Source organism: Micropterus dolomieu, linkage group LG16, assembly GCF_021292245.1.
Source record: "Micropterus dolomieu isolate WLL.071019.BEF.003 ecotype Adirondacks linkage group LG16, ASM2129224v1, whole genome shotgun sequence".
Taxonomy (NCBI): Eukaryota; Metazoa; Chordata; class Actinopteri; order Centrarchiformes; family Centrarchidae; genus Micropterus; species Micropterus dolomieu.
Genome location: NC_060165.1, coordinates 5,750,507 through 5,773,703, shown reverse-complemented (window position 1 = coordinate 5,773,703; position 23,197 = coordinate 5,750,507). Strand labels below are relative to the sequence as shown.

Here is a 23,197-nt window from a genome sequence, read left to right as displayed (position 1 = left end):
CTTTAGAGGTAAGTGCAGCTGGGCGAGAGCCAGAGAAGTAGGCTAATCAGTGTCATGTAGCTGAAGTCTCAGCAACTGACTATCCTACTGTCTATATTCTATACTGTCTATTTCTAACCTGACACTGATATTTCTAATCTCAAATAGTTACACATAACCGTTTATTTCTAACTTTATGCATAATAATATCCATAAGCGTTCACCATCTGTAATATCGCATCTAAATATAACCATTCCTATATGAAAATAAATATTATCTGGTGGAACTTGGACCTTCTAGTGTAAGCCTCTGACACAAGACCCAACAAGCAGACCTCTCTTTCAAATCCAAAAATAGCCATCAGCTATCTTTGTCCCCATGTGACTGATAAAGGTAGCCTGTAGTTAATTCACTGGTCACATGAGCTAATCATAGTTGTCCCTTTAGCGTCCCCTGCTCTCCTGGAGCCAGTGGGGTATCTATGTCGTGCTCAAAGTTGATGTATGATCTAGCCTCATTATTGCATCCTAATGGGGGCTTCAGTTCTTACAGTCTGAATATGATGCCAAAATACATCAAATTAACATTTAAGGCCATTCTGGGTCTAGATATGCTATCACAATACAGCCAACATTTCCTGGAGCAATATCAGCATTCAATTAACGTTATTTCTCTTCTACCTTCTAGCGAGCCTTTTCCACATGACATACAGGCACCTGATCCATTGTTATTCAAAAAAAAAAAGATTATAGCTGCTTTAAAATGATCTCTATGAAAAATGACCTAAAAAACTTTTCTCTGGAACATACAGCAATATGTATGATTAAATATCAATGAACCCAAATTATTTACCTTTTAACACTAAAAATTAAGCTCATCTGCGTTATGAGGACTGTGTGGGTGTGTTTTTTTTTAATCAGATTTGATTGATAGCAAGATGGCAACAAACAAATAAAGCCAGTCATCAGAATCAAATCCTGATTCCCTGTCTTGTGTTTTTTCCTGCTGTGTCACCACTCATGATGAGAAGTTGCCCCTAGTGGGAGCGTTTGCACAAACAGGGATTTGTCTGATGGAACGTCATGCGCCAGTTGTTTTCACAAATTGAGTTGAACTAATTCTACACACAGAGCTGCAGCACAGGAGGAGGAGATGCCACCATACAAGTGGGTGGGTGGGTGGCGGGCCATGTAAGCCCTGTACTTTTCCATCAGGCAGCTGAACAAATGGAAAGGGCCTCTGGAAGTTTCTAAGCGGCCGTGCCCTATCAAGGGGAATCTTTTTCCCCCCTTGGGCTTTTGTCCAGACGGTTAAAGGGGGGTTGAGGGGACCAAAAGAAGTCCCTGAGGGAGAATGTTATTGTTTCCGGAGCTGCAGATGACACGCTTCTTAGAGAAAGAGGGAGGATCTGCTGAGCGTGAAGCAAACGCTTCGTCTGAATGCCTGCCACCTGCATAATTTTTTTGGATTTGACCCTTTGACCATTTAAACCGACCACAAGTGACGTAGTAGGAAAGTGGTGGACAAATAAATCTGTGGCTCTAAAAAGCAGCATTTTTGCATGTAGGACAACAGTTATTCAGAAACGCAAACTCAAAGCTGGTGAAACAACTGAAATGGTTGTAGCTTGGAGTGTCGCTCAAGGACAGGCCTCATGTTCTCTACCTGGAATGTGAACTCTCTAACCTCCACTCAGCTACACCTTTCACCTGTCTTCTGTGTAGAGGCTGAAAGAGGTAAGTGTGTTCATATGCCGAAGTGGGTTGTCTTTACATTCATGCAGTGATGAGAGCACGACACCTGACACGCACAGCCCTTTTTAACCTCCCACATTTGTCCCTGCATGCACACGTGTGTCAACATGGTGGCAAAGGAAAAGGATCCCTGACTGGTGGGGCCACACACACACACATCTTGACAAACAGGCTCAAAATACACACCTATACATACAGAAAATGAAGCTACACAAAATGCAGGGACACTGACTGACTGAAAAATAGAATATGTCTTGCAGAAAAAAAGTCATCTCAACTAAGATTTCGTCATTCAAATCATCATTTTTCCTACTGAACAACACACAAAGGGCTTTTACTCTCTCAAGTGCCTCCTGGATGGTGTAGCGGAGCTGCTGTAATGTGATTCTGTGACTGTAGATTATTACAAGACCAGGATTGCATCTTACGCTGTGTAGAAATACAGTGCCTGGAATCTGAAAAAATATAGGAAAAAGGTTATAGCGCAAGTCGAAAATATAAGTGACTACATCAATAAATAATCCACTTAGCTAAATAATTCTAATGAAATCTAAAATTAAATGCTCAACTATTTTCCTTTAACCTCCAACCAGTTGGTAAAAAGGCAAGATGTTTGTTTTCTTTTATCACTAATTTGATAAAATAAATAAAAACTTTTATTTTATATTTTCCTTATGCTTATATGATAATAAGATGGGTGTGTCCTGTGTGTCCAGAGAAGAGATTGATCCAGTGTGTGTGTGTGTGTGTGTGTAACATAAGTGGGGCCATCCAACACAATAAAGTCAAACACTTATTCCCATGCTGTTTTTTTTTTGATGACAAGAGCCATGTACTTAAAGATGTTATGAAGATAGAAGCATGGTGTCTTTGAATTTCTAAAAAAGAAGGAGACAAACAAGGATTTCTGTCATTTCATTCATTTGTGTTTTGAAATAATTTGATAATGTCAACAGTGCGTGTGCTCTGAGTTATTAAAAATTTCCAATGCTACAGAAGTTCCCGCCTGGATCCGTATGATACAGTATGTGGCAGAACAAAGATTCTTCACACTGACTAACTGAGCAATATGCCATCAATGCTCATGGCTTGTATGCAGACATCCTTTCAGGTGTTCATCTCTGAATCATGTCTGTCAACGCCTCACATACTGTTACCAAACAATATGCGGGACACCCTCACCTCATAGTGACACTAATGTCATGTGATGAACATCAGGCTCAAAAGGTTCGACCTGGTCCACCAAAGAGATTCAATGTACCAATGTACCGAGCCTTCATGCTATCAGATACATATTCATGGCATCTGTCTATAGTTGTATATTACAAGAACACACAGTTTTAAAAAAAAACAACCAGATTTTGAGAAAACCAGTTAGGCTTGGTGAACACGTTGTGTGCATATTACAGCATTTCTGGGTATTGGAGCTTCCCAATATTTGCTGCCATTTGGAACTTGTACATTGTTATGTAATCCAAAACTACGGACTTGCAATGACACCTCCAGTTCTTTTCCATATTCAACTATTCAACAAATTCACCTATTTGTTAATACAATTGAAGCAGTGACTTAAAATAAGCAGAGTTGTGATAGTAATAGTTTGAGCTTATTAATAATGTTTATTTTGAGAGTTAGATGAAAAGATTGAGACCACTCTGGTCTACTCTCTTGGCAAGAAAGGGAATGAATATGATTCCCAATATGTCAAACTATTAATATATTTAATATATAATATAATTATCAAGGAAACAGTACGGTGTGCAGATGTTCTTATTCATCTAGTGAAAAAACACACATGACATGGGTTGAAGGTACGAAATAAGAGGGAGGGGCATCTCTGCTCAATCCACATTCAAGTAATTTGAATCTGCCATTTCTTACCACTTACGGAGTCAACATTCAGTGGTGGAAGAAGCATTCTGATTTACTTAAAGTAAAATAAGTAAATATAATACCACACTATGAAAATACTCCACTACAAGAAAAAGTCCTGCATTCAAAACCTAACTGAAGAATCAGTATGCTGTCATTATCAGCAAAATGTACTTAAAGTATCAAAAGTAGAAGTACTCATAATGCAGTGAAATGGTCCCTGTCAGTGTTTTACTGTTTTCTACATGATGTTCTGGGATTAACGTTACTGCTGCATTAATGTGTATGTTGCATTTTACTGCTGTAGTTGTTTAACGCTGTTTTTACTGTCGGGTAGTTCATCATCATATGTTTGTAGCGTCGCTGTCCTGTGAGAACCATGTATCTCTAAAAAGTGAACATTTCATGAGCTCAGAGAAACAGCCCTGTTTTCAGCTTGCATTTTCCTGCTGATCCAAGGCGTTCATTTAGCTTAAGAAATAAGATAATTTCCAACACATGAAGGAACACTTAAAAAACACCAAATTTGGAGACAGGTGGTTCACTGGACAGGAAGGACACAAAAATTGTAATCTGAAAAGTAACTAGTAACTAAATCACACCAATGTAGTGGAGTAAAAAGATTGATATTGGTGACTGAGATTTGGTAAAGTATAAAGTTGTATAAAAAGTAAATACTCATGTAAAGTACAAGTACCTCGAATTTGTACTTATATTCTATTACTGTTAACATTTCATGATGAAGCTGAGGGAGCAGAAATACCTCAGGTGTCCACCTGAGAGCGCTGTTTCTCCACAAAAATAATAGTTGTGGCAGACTTTAATATAACTAACTGACCAGTTGCTTGTCCCACAGGTGATCTTCAGAGGTTTAATGTCTAAAGACAAAAAAAGAGAAGAAAACTGGTTTAATTAGTATGGCATACATTAACTCACACTTTCACGTTTAACATCTTTTAAGTCTTGTATGTTGTTGCATGAAAACAGTTTGGGGGCTTTTAATGGGTTCACTCTTATTACAGAATCCAGTGAGACTGAAAAGGATTTAAAATCCTTTCCAATCCCACTGCATAAAGCCAAAATGCATTGTCATTATCAGAGGAAACAAAGCTGTATTCAGCCCCTGACTGTTTCAGCTGTACAAAAAAAAATAAAATAACTATGGCTCAAGACAAACTGGCTTTTTCTTGTGTGTGTGTGTGTGTGTGTGTGTGTGTGTGTGTTTTAATTGGAGCTGGACTGGAGGACCAGAGCTGTATGTTGTACTCTGAGATAGGCTACTGTACGCATCGAATGTAGAAAAAAAGCCATCATTGTTAGCTGCCATCACAAAGACCTAAATCTGTCTAATGTATGAACATATACCGCAGCAGGAAGATAGTTTTGTCCAAAGAAACGAGTAGGCAGTGCTAACGGAAAGACAAGTAATTTTATTTTCCAATCATCGTGTTCCTCTAACTGCTTTTCTTATTTATTAGCCTAAATGATAAGAGGCAATGTTTGTAATTTTCACTGCAGTATACTGGAGATTTTATATTCTTCCAGTAAATCACTCTAGAGGAGAATGTACGCTAAATGGCAAAAAAAGACAATCTACATGAATAGTTATCAGTCTTCATTTTATTCAGTTTCATCCATGTTACTATCTGCTGTTTCTTCACTGAACGCTACAGTGAGCCCCTGTTAATCAAACACTGAAATGTGAGGTGCGTCTCTTTGATGTTCTGTTCAGTGTTAGCTTTAGTTTCTGATGTTTCTGCGTAGGTTCAGTGGTTGCATCAGTGCTTATTCTAATCCACCCAGCTCTTCTTCTGCTTATCTCAAACAAAGCAGAACTTTGGTGAAATAAATGACACTAAAAGATGCGAAACTGTACGTCACTCCATGATGATTTATATTCTTCAGTGTGTTAGAAGTTGAATGAGTCATGTCCAGCAATAACAACATTCGGTTTGCAGGTATTTGGTCATAAAAACAGTATTAGGTATTGAACACTAACACATTTTGATGATGGCTCCAGAGCAGGGGTTTTCAAGGTCTGAGACAGTGGGCCTCCCCTCAGACAAGGCTTGGAAAAAGGTGCCCTCCTTTAGTTTACCTGGGCAGTTTTGCTCAAGTGGAGGATGATCATGTTATATGATCACATAGACAGACAGATTTTAGACCTACTATTGCTGTTTGACAGCACAAACCATACCAAATACATCATAATGGACAGTTGTATTGGCATTTATAAATCTCTTGGAATGTGGAAAAAACTGTAAATTTCCCCCAAATTATTGTATCTCTGAATTATCTTTAAACAAATCACACACATTTAGGCTATTCTATATCATCTTTTGATTTTAATATAATAAATAATGTAATATTTTTCATTTTTCACTGATCCTCTCAAATGTTTGGAGCCCCCCTGGGGAGGCCCGCCTCCCACTCTCTGCTCTAGAGGAAAAGACATTTAGAATTCTTCCTGAGGGGAACATGCATTTTGACCACATTTGATGTCAATCCTTCAGAGAGAAATTTTTCATTTCGGCCAAAGCAGCGGACTGACTGATTGACTGACATTGCCATCCACAGAGCCATGTTGCTAGCTTGGCTAAAAAAGAGAGATGATCTAAGAAAGAAAGAAAGACTTCCCTTGACAGGTATTCTAGTTTTGACTGGCCTGCAATATTCTTTATTGGAGTTGGTTTGGTACGCTCCACCAATTTTACACATCAAGTTCAGTTTACCGTCAGAAGGATTACTTCTCGGCCTACGTAAACAGCTGAATGATGGCGTCTGTGGATCTGGATCTACTTTAAAGTCAGAGAAAATAACCTACATGACATAGTGATAGTGGGCTTGAGAGAATTTTTAAGAGAAGGCCTGCTAAGTCACCCTCCTAAAATCGGTTTAGTTTAAACAATCGGAGGGAGGGTCTAAAGACACATGCATCATGGGATATGTAGAATACAGTGTTTTTGAAGCTTGACCTGTACTAGTGGCTACAAGCCATATCTCTGCTGCTGTTGATCTCTTGAGGATCCACCAACTTTATGGAGGTTCAATACGAAATCACTGGAGTGTCCTTTTTTAGTTTACCACTAGTGTAGGCCGTTTTGTTTAACTGTGAGTGTGTTCTAGTATTTCTCCCCCTTGCTTCTTTTTTGTGATGATTGGTTGGGATGAAAGGTATGGAACTTATTTGTATATGTTTTGTGTTCATGCTGGGATAGCAGTTAATGGTAAGAAATGTGGGTACACTGGTTTTCTGACATGTTCTATTGTTCTAAATAAAAATAAGTGGCAAATAAAAATTGCATCCAAAAAGCGCTTAATTTTGAGTTTTGTTGATACTGTTGGCAAACAATGCCAGTCATCACATGGAGAACATCTGAAAAAAAGATGGAAGCAAAATGACAACCCATAAAATAAAAGCTGAACTAATAAATACTTGGAAAACCATTGTACTTCCCATTTGGGATTTTACAGTTTGAAACTGAAAGTTGTACTCTAGCTACACGTGGTATTGATTATTTCTAATAATTTCTTAAAAACAAATCTTAGAAAATAATTTGTTGTAAAAAATAATAAAACAATTACCAACATCTTGCACACCATCATTCCCTGACTTCTATTGTTAAACTTAGCGTATGAAATCTAGCTGTGTTCTCATCTGAAATCAGAGATGAGTTAGCTCATTACATCTCACTCAGAGCTTTCACGTGACATGTGTCTGTCTTCGCTGTCAACACAGGCTCTTCCAGTAACTGACACTGTGTATGAATTTTTAACTCACTGGTTTAAATTTATGCTCAAATGATGCATCCCCTTGAACCCAAAAAGGTCTCATGAAAGCCACCTTGCTAGTAGTTGCAATGCCACTACAGCATTTGTGGATAATGATTGTCAGGGTACATGTACAATACGATATTTCTCTCAGGAATACGCTAGAAACCAGATGCGGACCAGGAGACAAAGCAGAAGTTTAAACAGTTTATTTATGAAGGTGGAGTGGGTGAACTAAGGCAAGGTTGTTTCCTTCTAAGCAGTAGGGGAGTGAGGGCTGGGGCTGGCGTGGATGGCTGGAGATTGGCAAGAAGGATTGGATCTTCTAGCGGCTCCAGGGGTTTGGAACTGGCAGGCAGGCTGAACGGGTTGAACGGGCAATCTGGAGACAGAACTTAGTAAAGGCGAACAGGTTACTTTACAAAAACAGGCGCTGAGCTAGACGTAGGCTTAACCTACGGCACACCAGTCCACAGTCCTGCAGGGAATGGATGCCTCTCCTTAAGAAGTGGTGGGGATGGCTGATCAGGAACAGGTCTGTGATTGCCAGCAGGTGCCAACCCAGGAAGCCAGACACGCGCAGGACTCAGTAACTGAGAAAAGGGAAGAGAGAAAACAAAAAACACACCAAGCTTGCATCACTCACCCAAAGGGAAAAAAACTAATCAAAACATTCAAAACATTCACACTCAGTCTCAACCTCAGGTGTCAGATGCAGGAGTCAATTTCTAATTTAAAAATGATTTTATATTACTAAATCTAATATCTACTAATAAAATAAATCCTCAGTGCTGCAGTGAATTTGTAGTTATTCTTTATTATTCACAGGGAATTTGTGAGTTTGGACTCTCCAAGTTTTTGAAATAATTTGATAATGTCAACAGTGCGTGTGCTCTGAGTTATTAAAAATGTCCAATGCTACAGAAGTTCCCGCCTGGATCCGTATGATACAGTAGTACACAAGGTGCTACATGCATTATTCAAACCCACACATTATCTTATACCCACACTCGCAAAGAGGAGGTGGTAGGCAGCTTTCGAACTGAGGAGTAATATGTGGAGGTCATAACACCAGTGTTGCTAGTGCAAAACAGGGGTGTTTGCACACACTGTGTGCGAACACAGACATAACATAGATGATAAAATTCACAATAGAAAACCTGTGAGCCACAATATAACCAACTAATGGAGTCAGGGTCGTTTGGGAGTTGGGACTGAAGAGTACAAGTTGGAAAATGAAAACAATTTGGGGTTGTGGAGTTAGAAAGAAGTGAGCTTTCCGAACCTCTGTAGGAAAACATCTCTGGTATCCTTGAAGCTACATTAGTCGCTACTAGCATCGCACACCCAAATCTCCACTTGCACTGTCAGCGGTCAAGTTGTATTGTGGGTATTGTGGAATGTGTATAATTTTTTAACTGTCCATTGTTAGTCCAACATTGTTAGTCCACTTTCAAGCCGTGCAGAAGGCCTAGTCTGTCTTTCAATATTTATAACTTCCCCAGCCTGTCTATACCCCTCAGACCCAAAAACCAAGGGCTCCTACTGAAAATGTCAATATTTAAAAACAAGTCAAAAATATAAACTTTCATTTAAAAAAGGCTCAGTCATATACAACTGGGCACGGTATTTGCCAGAGCCTGTCCTCCCCGGGGCCCTAAGCAAAATTCTGCTATGGGGCCCTTCAACCTGAATCGTCAGCCATGTAAAGAATTTGTCATTGCTACACAGTCACAGCTGACAGTGCAGTGCTCTCACTACATTCCTCCTTCCTTTAAAACAGTCTGTCTCTCTAATAAGCCTGAATAGAAACCTCTTCTAGAAAAATCCAGTGCTGGTTTGAATGGACTAGAGGTGCGCCGATCAGGATTTTTTGGGCCAATCACTGACTGCTGAAAGCAGTATTGGCCAATACTGATCACTGATCACTGGGTCTATATGAAGCCTTTTATTTATCATGTAGCATTATACAGTATATTGTATAATTATTTTATTAGTCCTAAAACAATGTATTAAGTATTAAAATTAACAGATGATAAAGTATCATGGAATGGCAACTGTTTATTTAATTGCCAGGAAACAAATTGGGCAACAAATTGCAATTCCTCTTATGGTATGGTTTAAGTCTTAGAGTCTTAGAGACTTAAACCATAGCAGCCTTTGTCTGGTCACTGCGAACATCTTAAAGCTTAACAAATACAACTTTCCTGTGGAATAAATTACAAATACAGAACAACAGCATCTTTATACATTTACTTCAACAAAAAAAAAACTACAACAAAAAAGGCTGTAGCCAAAATATTTAGGAGATAAAGGAGCACAGGCATCCTGAGTCATTGATAAACTCTGAAGCAGCCGCTTTTTGTTCTGGAAAGCTCAGGCAGGTTCTGTGGGCTTCAGGGGGAGAGAGAGGAGAAACTGTCATCAGTGAGATTTGAAAATAAGTGACATTTAAATAAATAAAAGTACAATGTTAATTCCATATGTTAGTTATTGTTAATATTACTTATAGTTACTATATTCATTATAATTTCATTTAGTTTACCACTAGTGTAGGTCTAACATTATTTCAGTAGGTTGTTTTCATTTATTTAATCCTTGTGCAAGAAGCACACTCTACATATTTTACATAGGCCTACTGCCACCGGCTTTACAAGAGGAGAGAGTAGCCAACACTTTCAATACGGCCAGCAGGTTTTTATTTGATTTTATAAAGGTTAAAGATATGGGAGATTTCTGGAGAAACATTTAAAGGAAGGGTACCAGGTGAGAATGGAAAAATATGGGAGAATCACAGGGAAAACAGGAGGGCTGACATGAGAGGAGTAGAGAGAGGAGTGGGTTAATGTGAGGCTACTACTAAGTTTTTTAAAACAGTTTTTATAATGAATACGATCTTCTCCGTCCACAGCAGCGTTGTAGCTGCGTATCAGAGTTGATCTCTGTGTATATTAAAAGGACTGAAAACACACATCTAGTGGCCGTTCACATACATTGGGCATGCATGTGCCGGTGTAAACATGAAGTAGATGGTCTACTCTGCAGTTGCAGAAGATTTTCCGAAAGAAGAAAGTAATACAGACGTAGAACCACACCAAAGTAGAACTGAAAGTAACACGGGAGTACAAAGAGACTGTGACGGCGAAAAACAGACTAGGAGTCGTTGCAAAGTAAATACAGCGACATACACAGTATGGCTTAGGCTAACTGTTAGCCTAAGTGTTATTTACACAGGACAAAACATTTTAAGAAAAATACACAAACTAAAACTCTGGTCAGTAGCATCGTGTTTTTGCTTGACCGAATCAGAAAGCCAAATGTAAGTGTGTGTCATCGTTTTATAAAGTCCTCTGTTTTTGCCAAGAGAGGCAGTCAGCTGATTGAGTGGCGCCTTTCTTTGCATGAGGAAACTCAGACTGAAGGATTGTCTCTCTCTCTGCCTGTGGGTCAAGACAATTAAACTCTGGTAGCAGGCGGGCGTGTGTGAGATGACACACACCATCGCTCCTGAGTCCTGCTTGTTGCTCCGCTTGTCTGATTGCTGCTCAACTCTCATTGTAAATGATTAACTGGGCGTATTAATCGCTTCCTGTCTGAAAAGGACTTTGGTGCTAGCTAGCTTTGAAAACTGCTCAGATGCGTAGTGACACCATTTTACCAGCCGTTGAAAATTTATCTGACGAGTATTGCATCTTCTGATCGGCTTTTCTCATCTGCCTTTTTAGACACCGCCGATCAAAGCCATTATCGGCCGATTACGATCGGTGACCGATCGATCGGAGCTCTCTTAGAATGGACCTCTGCAGCTACTAACTCAGTCCTGATAAAGTCTGTAATGACTGGGGCCCATTCTGCTGGGTCATTTGGTGGAGCAGCAACTTTTCCATTAGGGTCTTAGCTGCTTTTAGCTGATGCTGACTGTAACGTTATACCTCTGGATGTTCTCCTACTGGCTGAGGCTGGATGTGGATGAACTGTGCTTATACTGGCTGATGATCCAGCATCAACTACTGACAAACAAGTATAGGCTATCAGCTGCATCAGGCAAATACATTTTCAAAGGTAAAATACTATTTAGGCGATACTATGACTTGACTAAATATGTGATGCATATTAGCCTATTTACTGGGAGATGTCCATCCATATTGCCCCGTCTGCTCGGCTAATCAACATTTTTATAATCAATAGTTAATGTCAATCCAATGCTTTCCAGTTCCATTATTTGCTGACATCTGACTTTGAGTGGACAGAACACGTTTACCTGACTGCAGTTCACTCACTGGCTGCTGTTGGGTCCAGCCCACTCTGGTCCTCCACTCATGTCAACAACCATAAACTAGACTTGTTGGTTGCAGTTTATTTAGTTTAGCAAATAAACAGATGTTCAAAGCTAATCAACAATACAAGAGATGAGAGTTGTCCATCACGGTTCCAGCATAAGAGTTCATACTTTTGCTCTGGCACCTACATGTCATTTGTGATTCTCCCGTATTAAACCATTCTCTGATACCCATTTAAATACTTTCCCGTAAATCTCTCGTATTTTTAACCTTTCTAAAACAAAATTTAAAAAACACGCATTTGATATGTTTGCTACATTCACCAACGATAAAACGGGGCAGTATGTAGAACATTAACATCTAGTGACAGGATGTCACTCAAACGGTACTTGCAAATAAAACAAGAAGGAGAAGAAGAACGCGAGGATTCAAAGTTGGGTGAACGTGAGAGGAATGTAGTACCTGCCAAAAAGGCACAAATTCTGCGCGAGTATCTCAGCAAATGGGAGTAGGCTTACATAATGTGTAAGTGATGTATCCTCATTCAAGTAATACATAAATAAACTTGTATGTGCTGAATTTCTATCCCCCTTTGTGTTTTATTTCTGTAATGCAGGGAAGTTCACAGCATTTCAATTTCAATCAGATAGCCATATCATATTCTGATTGATAAGAGTTGGTAGGGGTTGGTAAGACGGCGGTGTGCCAGAAAATTTCCCTTATTTTAAATCCCAAAGTTGACAGGTATGCTCTGGCATATGCTGTCTGATAGGTTCACATTAGATAAGACCCGCCCTCCTGATGGTTGATTGGCAACCGGTCAAACTGTTGAATGAGTGACTGTGACACAGGCATTGGCTACGCAGACAATACTTGGTTTTGGTCTTTTTGTAAGATTTGTGAAAATAAAAATATAGAATTCTGCCAGACTTATCCTTTGAAGGGGCACTGTACAGCTTATACTGGACATGTCATTGTCAGTTTGCAAGTTACAGGGAGTATTACTGAGCTTTTGAAACGAGCTGTATGATGTTCTTTAGTTCTGGAGGAGCTTGTTTAGGAAAATTACTCAAATTGTAGTTTGGACTTCGAGACAAAGATTTTCTGATGGAAAGTCAACATCATAAACTGGTAATGTGGAGTTTGAAAGACATAGGCATTAACCAGCAACGGGGATCTAATGAGAAGATAATGGGAAGTGTAGGATTACATTTCTTCCATTAAAACCACACTTGTAGCTCCTAAGTCTTGTCACAGCTTCCAGTGTTTAAAAGGTCGTCATCAACAGGAGCTGGATGGAGAAGAGTAAGATAAAGCACTGTGCGGACTGGAGTCGCCACTGCAGTGCAACCTTTTCTCTTTATTTTCCCGTTCCAAGTATGATCTGGGTCAGCACTGCACAACTGGGACCAAGGGCAATGTTCCTTTACTAAAGACACTAATTATACCCCTCTAGGGTTTAACAGCAGTGGAGCACAGTTTGCATCATTTCATGTCTGCTTTTAAAGGGTTGACATGCTTAAAGGTTTCTAGTAAAATCCAAACTGAGTGTTTGCACTTAGACAGTGGATGGATGGATTTCCCTCTATCAGTGGGTTTATTCGTTCTCAGCTGGTGTTTTAAATGGCAGTTCAGTTTTGGAAACTCAGTCCTTGATGTTCAAGTGCTCCAAATGGAGACAGTTAATGCTGGGAGATGCACACTTGATGGTTTTATCCGTGAATAGTTGGGGAACACGGAGGTTTTTGAACAGCAGCTGCTCTAAATGCAATATTTACTCAAATACTATGTGTGTTGATAAGTGTGGAAAATAAAATTGCACCACTAAACCATTAAGTGTATAGCACTCAAAGGTTGCTGCCTCTTTCAAGAACTCAATCTGACCTCTGCAGTAGCACAGATTTTTTTCTAATGTAAACTTTAAGGCTCTGAATGTTTTTAAAGTGTTTAATGGTATATAAAGGTCCAAAGTGGATCTTAAAATAATGTTAATGATACAGTATCTCACAAAAATGAGTCACCCTCTAATTTTTGTAAATATTTGATTGTATCTTTTCACGTGACAACACTGAAGCTTTTGTTGCCAGTGGTTTAGACATTAATGGCTGTGTGATGTGTTATATTCAGGGGACAGCAAATTTACTATATATATATACAAGCTGTATACTCACTACTTTACATTGTAGCAAAGTGTCATTTCTTCAGTGTTGTCACATGAAAAGATATAATCAAATATTTACAAAAATGTGAGGATGTACTCACTTTGGTGAGATACTGCATGTGTTTTGTCATATCTGATAAAGATATGTCATTTTCTTTTTTTTTTTTTACATATTTTTTATTTTAAATAAAAAAATGTTCTCCATTTTGGGAAATATGTATTAGCTTTTTTTCTGAGAGTTAAATGAGAAGATTGATATCACCCTAATAACTATATAAAATATGAAGCTACAGCAGGCAGCCCATTAGCTAACTTTAGCATAAAGACTGGAAATGGGGGGGAAACAGCTAGCCTCGCTCTAGCTACAGTTGAGAAAATCCAGCATCCATCACCTTTAAAGCTCATCAATTCACCCATTACATCTTGTTTGTTCAATCAACATAAAGTGGAAAAAGTGGAAGCTTAAAAAAGAGTATTGTGTACTGAACCAGTTTGGATCCGTTTTTTTTCCTTTTGATTAAACTGTAATAGCAGAAAAGCTACATGCCTGAGACGTCCCCAAGAGTCTCAGACAACCTGCTCCTCTACAGAGACCTCAGCTAGACCCAAGCAAAGAAGGGGTGGTACGGATACCATCCAGGAAAAGAGGATGTAGTGGGGGTTTGCGCAAGATTGAGACGGTTGTTGGCAGAAAATCTGAATTCACTAGAGCTCAACTGTTTGGATTTAGGAATTGTGAAGATAAATCACAATCAAACCTAAATAAAGTTATGGCAGTGAATAATATACATGCTATGCTTGCAAGGTTTTAGATGTATAACCCGAGATCTCTGGTAAATAAGACTGATGAGTTCTAGGCAAACAAAAACAAAAAAAAAGGCATCTGTGGTGGCTGCAGTTTTAGAGACTTTGTTCACTACTCACATGCATTAAGAACTAACCTGCATCAGTGTTCCAGATCATCAAACACTGAATTTCCCCTTGCGGGATTGATAAAGTATATCTTCTTCTTCTTCTTCATCTAGAATGCCTGTGGGTGAAAGTGAGACCTGAGACTCCCACAGCACATCTGCTATTGCTATGTGTGTGTGTGGTATTCACTGCCCCAATCACCACATCAGGATGAGCTAGCTGAGCACCTAATAGCCTCATCTGCAAACTCTGCCAGCTGGTTCAAAACGGCAGAAGAGGTTAGGACATGATTATCACTAACATGAAATCAGGGTACTTCAAGCCTGAGATTCTGCTTCCCGTTAGCTTAAATGAACATTTTGTCCTCTGGAGCCCTGATGCACAAAACAGGTAGTACAACCTATAAGGGAGCCTGGCCTGAGGAAGTTTCGCAGGTTAGTTGCAATCAAGGGGTGTGCAAACCACGGTTATGCTGCGCGATCATGTGCAGTAGACGCTGGTGCCAACAGGAAGTAGCCCTGTAGTAGTATTTTATTGGTCCAAAACTGGCTACCGGCTATAGGCTACTGTCTATGGTTGCAATTCATCCATGACAGGAAGTAAAAGGAGGTAAATTATGCAACCAGCATTAACTACCAAGTAACTTCCAAAGCTTCTGAAACTGTAAACCTGTTCTCTGATGTTGACGATGTTTCCATGACTTTCACTCAATGCATACTGGGACGATAGAATGGTCTCTTCTTCACGCTAATAAGTAATAAGTGTCTAAACTAAACTAAAAACCATCCAGTCCAGTGCTTTTCAACCCTTTTGGCGATCATTCTTACTATGTAATCAGTGACTATTTTACACGTGGGATCCAAGACATGCAATTACATGCATTTAACTGCCAGGCCACATTGTCATTCCATGGTGTTCATTACTTATGCCACATTCCTGCGAACAAGAACAGATTGTTATCCATCCATCCCTCGCATATCAACAACATGACTGTGTGATCCTGGAGCGAAGATGGACACTCTGGCAAAATCCCTGGAGCCCTTCCCCTTTGATGGTCGGCACCATGGAAACATACAACGATTTGTCTGTCACAGTGTGACACGGGGTGCATTGTGATTAGACTGAAGTCGGGATTATAAAGCAACAGGAAGCAATATTCTCACTTCTCTTTCAGCTAATTTAATTGAATTGACTCATGTTCTGAAATGAGAATACAATTGATTTTTTTCCTCCCTTCTTTTTGTCAGGTATTGAACTGCGAATCCACATGAACCGTGTATGTGTGGATCTACAAGGCAGAACAAGAAAGCAAAAGGGAAAAAAAGGTGACTTCAAACTCACCTCGTACACCTCGTGGTATGAAAGACACCATCTGCTAGTTGCAAATTTACACACACACACACACACACACACACACACACGGTGGTAAACAGAATTCTGAAGCACAGATAGAAAGCATTCTAGAAAATAAAGTTTCATGTGATTGTAATGAAGAACACGTGGCCACATTACGTGAATCAATAAGGCAGCATCTGCATTTTGTATTCCAACACTACACCGATGGACACTATTTTGAAAAATGAGGGGGATTATGTAAACCCTTTGCACAGCTTAACGCTGTCTAAAATATTCTGCCTCAACAAGCAAATCCTAAAATGCTGCTCTTCTTTTACAGAAAGGGGGTGGGGGTGGGGGGGTGTAAGCTGCAAGTGTTTACCTATTTCCACAACTCAATATATAGACTTTTAACAGCACAGTGCAATGCAGCAGTGATGACGCTGTGGCTTCGTTAGAGAACATGAAAAAGACATGTTCAAGGTCACAGATGTTTAATTGCAGTGATGTTATCTCTAATTAAACGACATTAAACCAAATTGTCCCTGCCAAGCCACCATTAAAATGCTGTAGTTTACCACAGGCAGGCTCGGCGTTCTTTGGAGAGGTTATGAGCCCTCAGCTTGCAAGAATAATATATAAACCTTTTAAACTTTCTCATAGATTGTATACATACACTAATGAACACAGATTTTAAGACATCCTGGACCAACCAAAGGGGTTACAAGGTTTCAAACATTACCCAAAGATCTTAATCAAACACCATCTCCTGGATTTAAAGCTAATATGATCTGAATATATTCATGGTTCAGACTTTCATTTCTGTATTTGTCAGGTGATTGACGGGAGGCAAAATGATATGTTGTCAGTGAGCCAGAACAGGTCAACTTGCAACACAAAAAATATGGTCAAAATCTAGGCAGCAGAAGCAAAGATATCCTGACAAACTGACCACCATTTGTAAAATCACTTTTACCGTGTACCAAGAAACCATGTTTCTGGCCAGTCCAATATTCTCCATCAACTCTTGAAAGAAATACCTGGCTCTTTAGCTGCTAAATGTTCCTCCATGCTCACCAGCTAGTCGCTAACTTTGTCTGTCTGTCTCTTGGTGCTAGACAAGTGAAGTAGCAAAACTTTTTTTGATGAAAACAGCTGCTTGCCGGTGCTGGAAACAGGGTTGATGAGAGTAGTGAGAATGAACAGTAGTGCGGCAGTTATCTAATCAACACAGGGGTTAAAAGATACTAAATAAGATACTAAAAAGCTCTGGATGAACTGAAGAGTAGGATGATAATTCTGACAGCTTTCACTTTACAGGCAGTCATTTGATCCTTTGTTGATAGTGATTAGCGCAGCTTTAATCTGCTATCTGCTAGCCATTTGTTGTCAGTTTGCAGGTAAAATGTTTTTATTATAATATAGGCCTATACAAGTTAGATTAAAGGTGTTTCTACGGCATTATAAGGAAGATATTGTCTGGTTCAGCAGGTTTGAAAGTGCCATAAACACCTTTCTATGATCTATCTGCCAGACAGGTGCGACTTAATAATTAATTAACTTAATAATATGCAAAAATGTTCACAGGAGAGACACAAACATGTAGTCTGATTTTTATCTGACTTGTCACATATATTCACAGTTATTGTCCAACTACCAATAACTTATTTAACCAAAACAGTCAGTGAGGAAAACTAAGTAAACAACTAAATCACAAAATACTGGAGCAAATTAACCAAATATCCGAGCTCGTGCTGATGCTGCACCCTCTCCTACCGCACATTCTGCCTCTCCTCATCTTCCACCGCCCTCTCCTCCTTTTGGCAGCATCCACTCACATGTTATTGGCGTACGGGCTGCTGTTGGGTTCCGTGTTTACACTCTGGACGACCCCTCCCACGGCAAAATGCAATCCGACCTGCAGGTGAGCAGTTCAGCCGCAGCTTCCCGGCTCCCTGCTCACATTCTAGTCGGAGTATTTGCTGAGGGGAGACGAAAACGCTTTACTCCAGAAAGAGCGAAGTTGCCTTTAGGATTGTAGTCCTCGCACGCGGGACTTTTCGTCCGGAAAAGCAGACTAGCTGATGATTTCAATGTGGGCGGAAAGGTGAGCTGTCGGCTGGGTTTGTTCTGTTTGTTTGTTTTGGTTCCACAAGTCGTTCATTTCAAATTCTTATCATTCTAATAGAAAAGGAAAGGACAGATTCGGCTAATACCAATAATAATAATACAGAATTCATCTTCCACCCGCAAACAGTTTCCTACATTTGGCTCATTCTTTAACACAATCATGACTTTTTAATGTTCTCACTTATGTAAACTTCACGGGGGCCAGAACAAACAATTATTTTCAGCATCATTTAATCAACTAATTATGTCATTGATTAATTGATTCATCAACTGGGCTACAAAGAGTCAGAAAATAGGGAAGAAGGCCAACTGCATGCATCCAAATTTTCCTAGATACCATTACCTTGTCTAAAGTCTTGTTTTGTCTGTGTACAACCCAAATACATTCAGTTTAGCCTACAAAAAGCTGTCAATAATTAAGCAGCAGCAACCGCAGAATGATTGGTATTTCTACTTGGGAAATGACTTAGATGATTTGTTGATTATCAAAACAGTTGCAGATTAATGGATGGACCAATAGATTAATGGGCTAATCATTAAAACACTTAGCTTTTGCAGCACTTTTTAAATTAATCTTTTGAGAACAGTTAAATAGCGAAATCAGCTGCTGATGGAGCTCTAAATTATATTATAAATATTGTCGGTGTTTACATTTTTTATAATATTCTTGGTGTTAGATATTGAAGACTTCTATAGACTAATGCTATAATTTGCTATCATTTATATAGACCTTAAACACAGGTGATAGATCAATTCATGTCAGCTGTTATAAGAACATGCAGCATTTGTTAGATTTCAGTAGTGGTGTCAGTAAAATACAAAATCTATCTATCTATCTATAAAACAATGAAAACAAATATCAAAAGTAGGGGGTGGTGAGCTAAAGGAAAAAGTAATCAACTAACTTGTTTTGTATCTGTGAGAAATATAGGGGAGGAGTATGGATTACTGACATGTTTGGATTAAGTTACACTTCCAGCAGATACTAACAGTTGTCGTGTGCAGACGATGCCAGCAGCCATCACTTTTGTATTTAGATTTGGATTCCAATTAAATTTTAGAGCTACATTTTTGTAATGCCTTTACCTCTATTACATGTTTCCATGTAGTTTTACTGTGTATTCCTACTGTTATCTAACTGCTTGTTTTTGCTCATGATGGTGTGTTTTACTTCATGTGGTGTTTGCACTTTGTTTAGTGCCAGTAGTGCTAGTAGATTATTACTAAAACTAGTATAAAAGAATAAGGAGATTAATTTCCATTTTGCCTGTCTTTCTGTATCTCTCCTCAGTTCATTAAAGCTGTCCACTATCAGATGCTGGTAAACCTGACATGTGCACACCCAGTGAGACAGTAACCGAGATCTCATCCTGAGGGAATACCAGGATGCCTTCCACAGCATTACATCTTTTGGGCAAGATCAGTGTTGGAGGTGGGCACAGCAACCCTGCTGCTGCAGCCTTGCTGCTTTCCCTGTGTCTTGGCTTCCCTCCCTCTGTGGCCACTTGCCCACCATACTGCCTTTGTGCCAGCGATATAATTTCCTGCAGCGGCCGCAATCTGTCTGCGCTGCCCTTTGATCTCCCAAGCTATGCCACACGGTTGGACCTGAGCCACAACGCCCTCACTGTCCTGCCTGTGGACTGGATTTCCCAACCGTTCAACCGGCTTACTTCACTGGTTCTCAGCCGAAACTCCATAAACCAAATTGAGGTGAGAGCCTTCACTGTGACACCACATCTCCTCCACCTGGATCTCTCCTCCAACCAACTAACAGTGCTGAACTCGTCCATCTTCACTGGGTTGAAGGAACTGAAAGAGCTGCTGCTGTTTGGCAACCAGATCATCCAGATTAACCAAGGGGCCTTCAGCGATCTTCAGAGCCTGCAGAGGCTCTACCTCTCTGGGAACAGACTGATGGCTTTCCCTCTGGGGCTTTACTGGGAACCTGGAGGTCCTCGTAATCTGTCCTTTCTCGATCTGTCATACAACAGGCTGTCCAAGGTGCCGGTCCAGAGCCTGCTGTCTCTCACGCAGCAAGGTGGAATTTATTTGCAGGAAAACCCTTTGGTCTGCGACTGTGCTTTACTCGCCTTGCTGGAGTACTGGATGTGGAAACAGTATCGCCCACTGGTGGAGTTCAGAGGTGAATACCCATGTAGAGACGATTCAGGTCCGGGGTCGGAATGTACCCAGCGGGTAGTGTCAGATATGTCCCTTGAGGCACAGACTTACCAAGTAGAACCTGGTAAATGGCTAAGCGTGCCATGTCCAGGGTTGGCTTCTCCAGCCCAGGAGGAGCTGTTGGTTTTCTGGGTTACCCCCAGGACTGTGGTGAATTCATCAACCAATGATCCAAGTGCCCACCTGATAGTTTTCCCCAATGGTACCCTTGAAATCCGAGGAGCCCTGATGGAGGATTCTGGTATGTATGGGTGCGTGGCAGGCCGCAGGAGCCACTATGACCCCAACAAGTCTCTGGAGGTCAATGTGGTGGTTGGAAACTTAGGTACTGCCTCCGTCAGTGGCTTGGCACATCGCAGTGGTGCCGAGCATTTCAACACAGCGTTCACCACCCTGGCTTCCTGTGTGGTCAGCATCATACTGGTGCTGCTCTACCTCTACCTCACTCCCTGTCGATGCAGGGAAAGCCGGGGTGGGGGATCGAGAGGGTGCGGCGGACGAGCCATCATCCTCTGTTCAGACCCCAGGGAGGTAGAGTCAGGAGAGCGACGGTCAAATGGAAAGAGGGTGGCTTTCTTAGAACCACAGGCAGATGACTCTGATATTGGTGGTCTAAAAACACCAGCAATGAACTTGGGTCATGTTACCACTGAGGGAATTCTCAAGAATGGAAGTAGGACAGTGGGACAGACCCTCACAGATGCCGCTCACATGGCGTAGCAAAAAAATTACCTTTTTTACATTCCGGTATTCTTACAGTCTGAACCCAAGTGTTTTTTTGTTTTTTTTCACTTGTTTCAGTACAAGATGAAAAAAATACATTTGATGTGAAGTAATGTACTGTGATTCTTGTGAAGTAGATATGCACTGTAGCTTTTGGGTGTTTGCTCTGAAGCAGAAAATGCAGTCCTTTTGTAGGCAGGATTTCAATTATGTCTCGACTGTAAGTGGTGTCTGTTGTTTTTTTTATATTATGAGTTCAAATGTAAATTTCACTGTTAACGCGGGAAATTGTTACTGCAAAGATCACAAAGATTATTTAAATGTGGGTGGTGTTTCAAATTGAGAGGAATATTCACACCTGAATTGATAAGCTGCTAGAGGCATTAGTGGTTGTTAGACAGTATATGCATGGTGAATACTGCCATCACAGTGACCCTTGTTATTTTTAACCATCTGTCTCTGTACTGTGGAGCATACCGTTTTCATTTGTGTGAAATTATCTGAACTTTGATGTTTTGCCAGATAAGATTGTGTCTGCTACACACCCTCTTTTTTTTAAAAATGATGTTAATTAAATATAACCCAGTGAAAGCAACCCTACAAACCCTTTTCCCCTTACCCATATCGTCTGTGAAGATTCTCAGTCATCCAGGTCCCGGTTATGTAAGGAAGGTCAAAATCAAGTGCAACTGGACCTGGCTGAAAACATTTTGCCTCCCATCCAAGAGGCTTCTTCAATTCAAATATCTTGGATGATTGGCGAAAATCTTCTGCCAAGTCCAGTTGCTGCCCTTGATTTGAACCTTTTTGGGTAGCTTACCCATATTGTATTGAGATTTCTACCCCCAGTACAATGAATGCCAATGGAATTTTCTTATGCTGTTGATAGCACTGAAAATTGCATTTAAAGCTGCATTGATCCACATTTGTTTTTTATTAACAATGGGTCAAATTGCTTTAATGTGAAAGGGGTCAAAGTGATGAACAAATTTTTAACACTATGGTTCTCCCCTGGAGCATGTTAGCATCTTTCTTTTTCTAGCTTGTGAAGAAAGTCAAACATCTAGTAGCTAAATACCCAGCTATCTTTCTCAGGGGTTGATAGAGTTACGTTGGGAGAAACCTGATTACAAATGAATGCCACTTATCTCCTGGATGTGGGGTAGGCAGTTCTTAAGAACCCACTGTACACTACCTGCCCAGCACCAAACAGCAGACTGACACAGTAGCTGGTGAACACATTGGAACATTTAGCAGCTACAGAGACAGATATTTCTATTTGGTAGAAAGCAAAACAGTACTAAAAGGAGAGTCAATATTGGACTTTCATTTACTAGGTGGCCAGAACGAGGGATGGGCAAAATGTATTTTACTTTTATTTAAGTGTATTAAAATAAACTTCAAAAAACAGCAGTTTTCATTATTACTTCATTATTTTTTTGTGCACAACTGATGAAAACTTAACATAGGCTGAAAGTTAACGATAACTGTGAGGGCTGCTACTCAGTATTTTACAGTATTTTTAAACTCCAAAATACAAAAGTCTAAAGAATTATGATACAAAATATGAAGCCATTTTCATTAACCCTATCAAATAAAAATGACAAAATCCTATTTTGTATTTTAAGTATGTATTTTAAATACATGCATCATAAATACTGCCCGTTCCTGATCTGAACTGTGACTCTAAATGAATGCTAATGTTTCTCTGTGTCTGCTGGATGTGTAAATAGGCAATAGTTTGCTTAGATTGTAAAGCATTTTAACTTTATTAAGTGATAATATGTCAGTACTGTTACTTACAACTTGTTTCTAAACCCCAAATGGTTAAATATCTGTTAACACTGCTTTCAAAAAAATGCATTGTCTGGCTAAACACATAATCCACAGACCTTACTGTGAACAGTTTTATTTGGACTTTATTCTATTAAAGTGAATAGTCCTTGTAAAAACTGTTGATGGTACGTTTGGTGGATTATAGGATTATTATCAGGAAGATGTGTTGCTGAATTTCTTAAATGCCATTTTTAAATGCAAAAACTAAATGACACCACTTACGAAATTCAGTTGGCATTTATTGTAATGGGGTGAAGGC

The 23,197-nt window shown here is 39.8% G+C and overlaps 1 protein-coding gene across 1 annotated transcript; it reads left to right on the top strand.

Annotated features, from left to right (window-relative positions):
* The first annotated feature begins 17,941 nt into the window (after nucleotides 1-17,941).
* Nucleotides 17,942-22,512, top strand: LOC123984987 (amphoterin-induced protein 2-like). The gene is made up of 2 exons (XM_046072294.1): nucleotides 17,942-18,172; nucleotides 19,487-22,512. Exon 2 carries the CDS (start codon nucleotides 19,582-19,584, stop codon nucleotides 21,097-21,099), a length of 1,518 nt encoding a protein of 505 aa, XP_045928250.1. The 5' UTR covers nucleotides 17,942-18,172; nucleotides 19,487-19,581; the 3' UTR covers nucleotides 21,100-22,512.
* The last annotated feature ends 685 nt before the right edge of the window (nucleotides 22,513-23,197 follow it).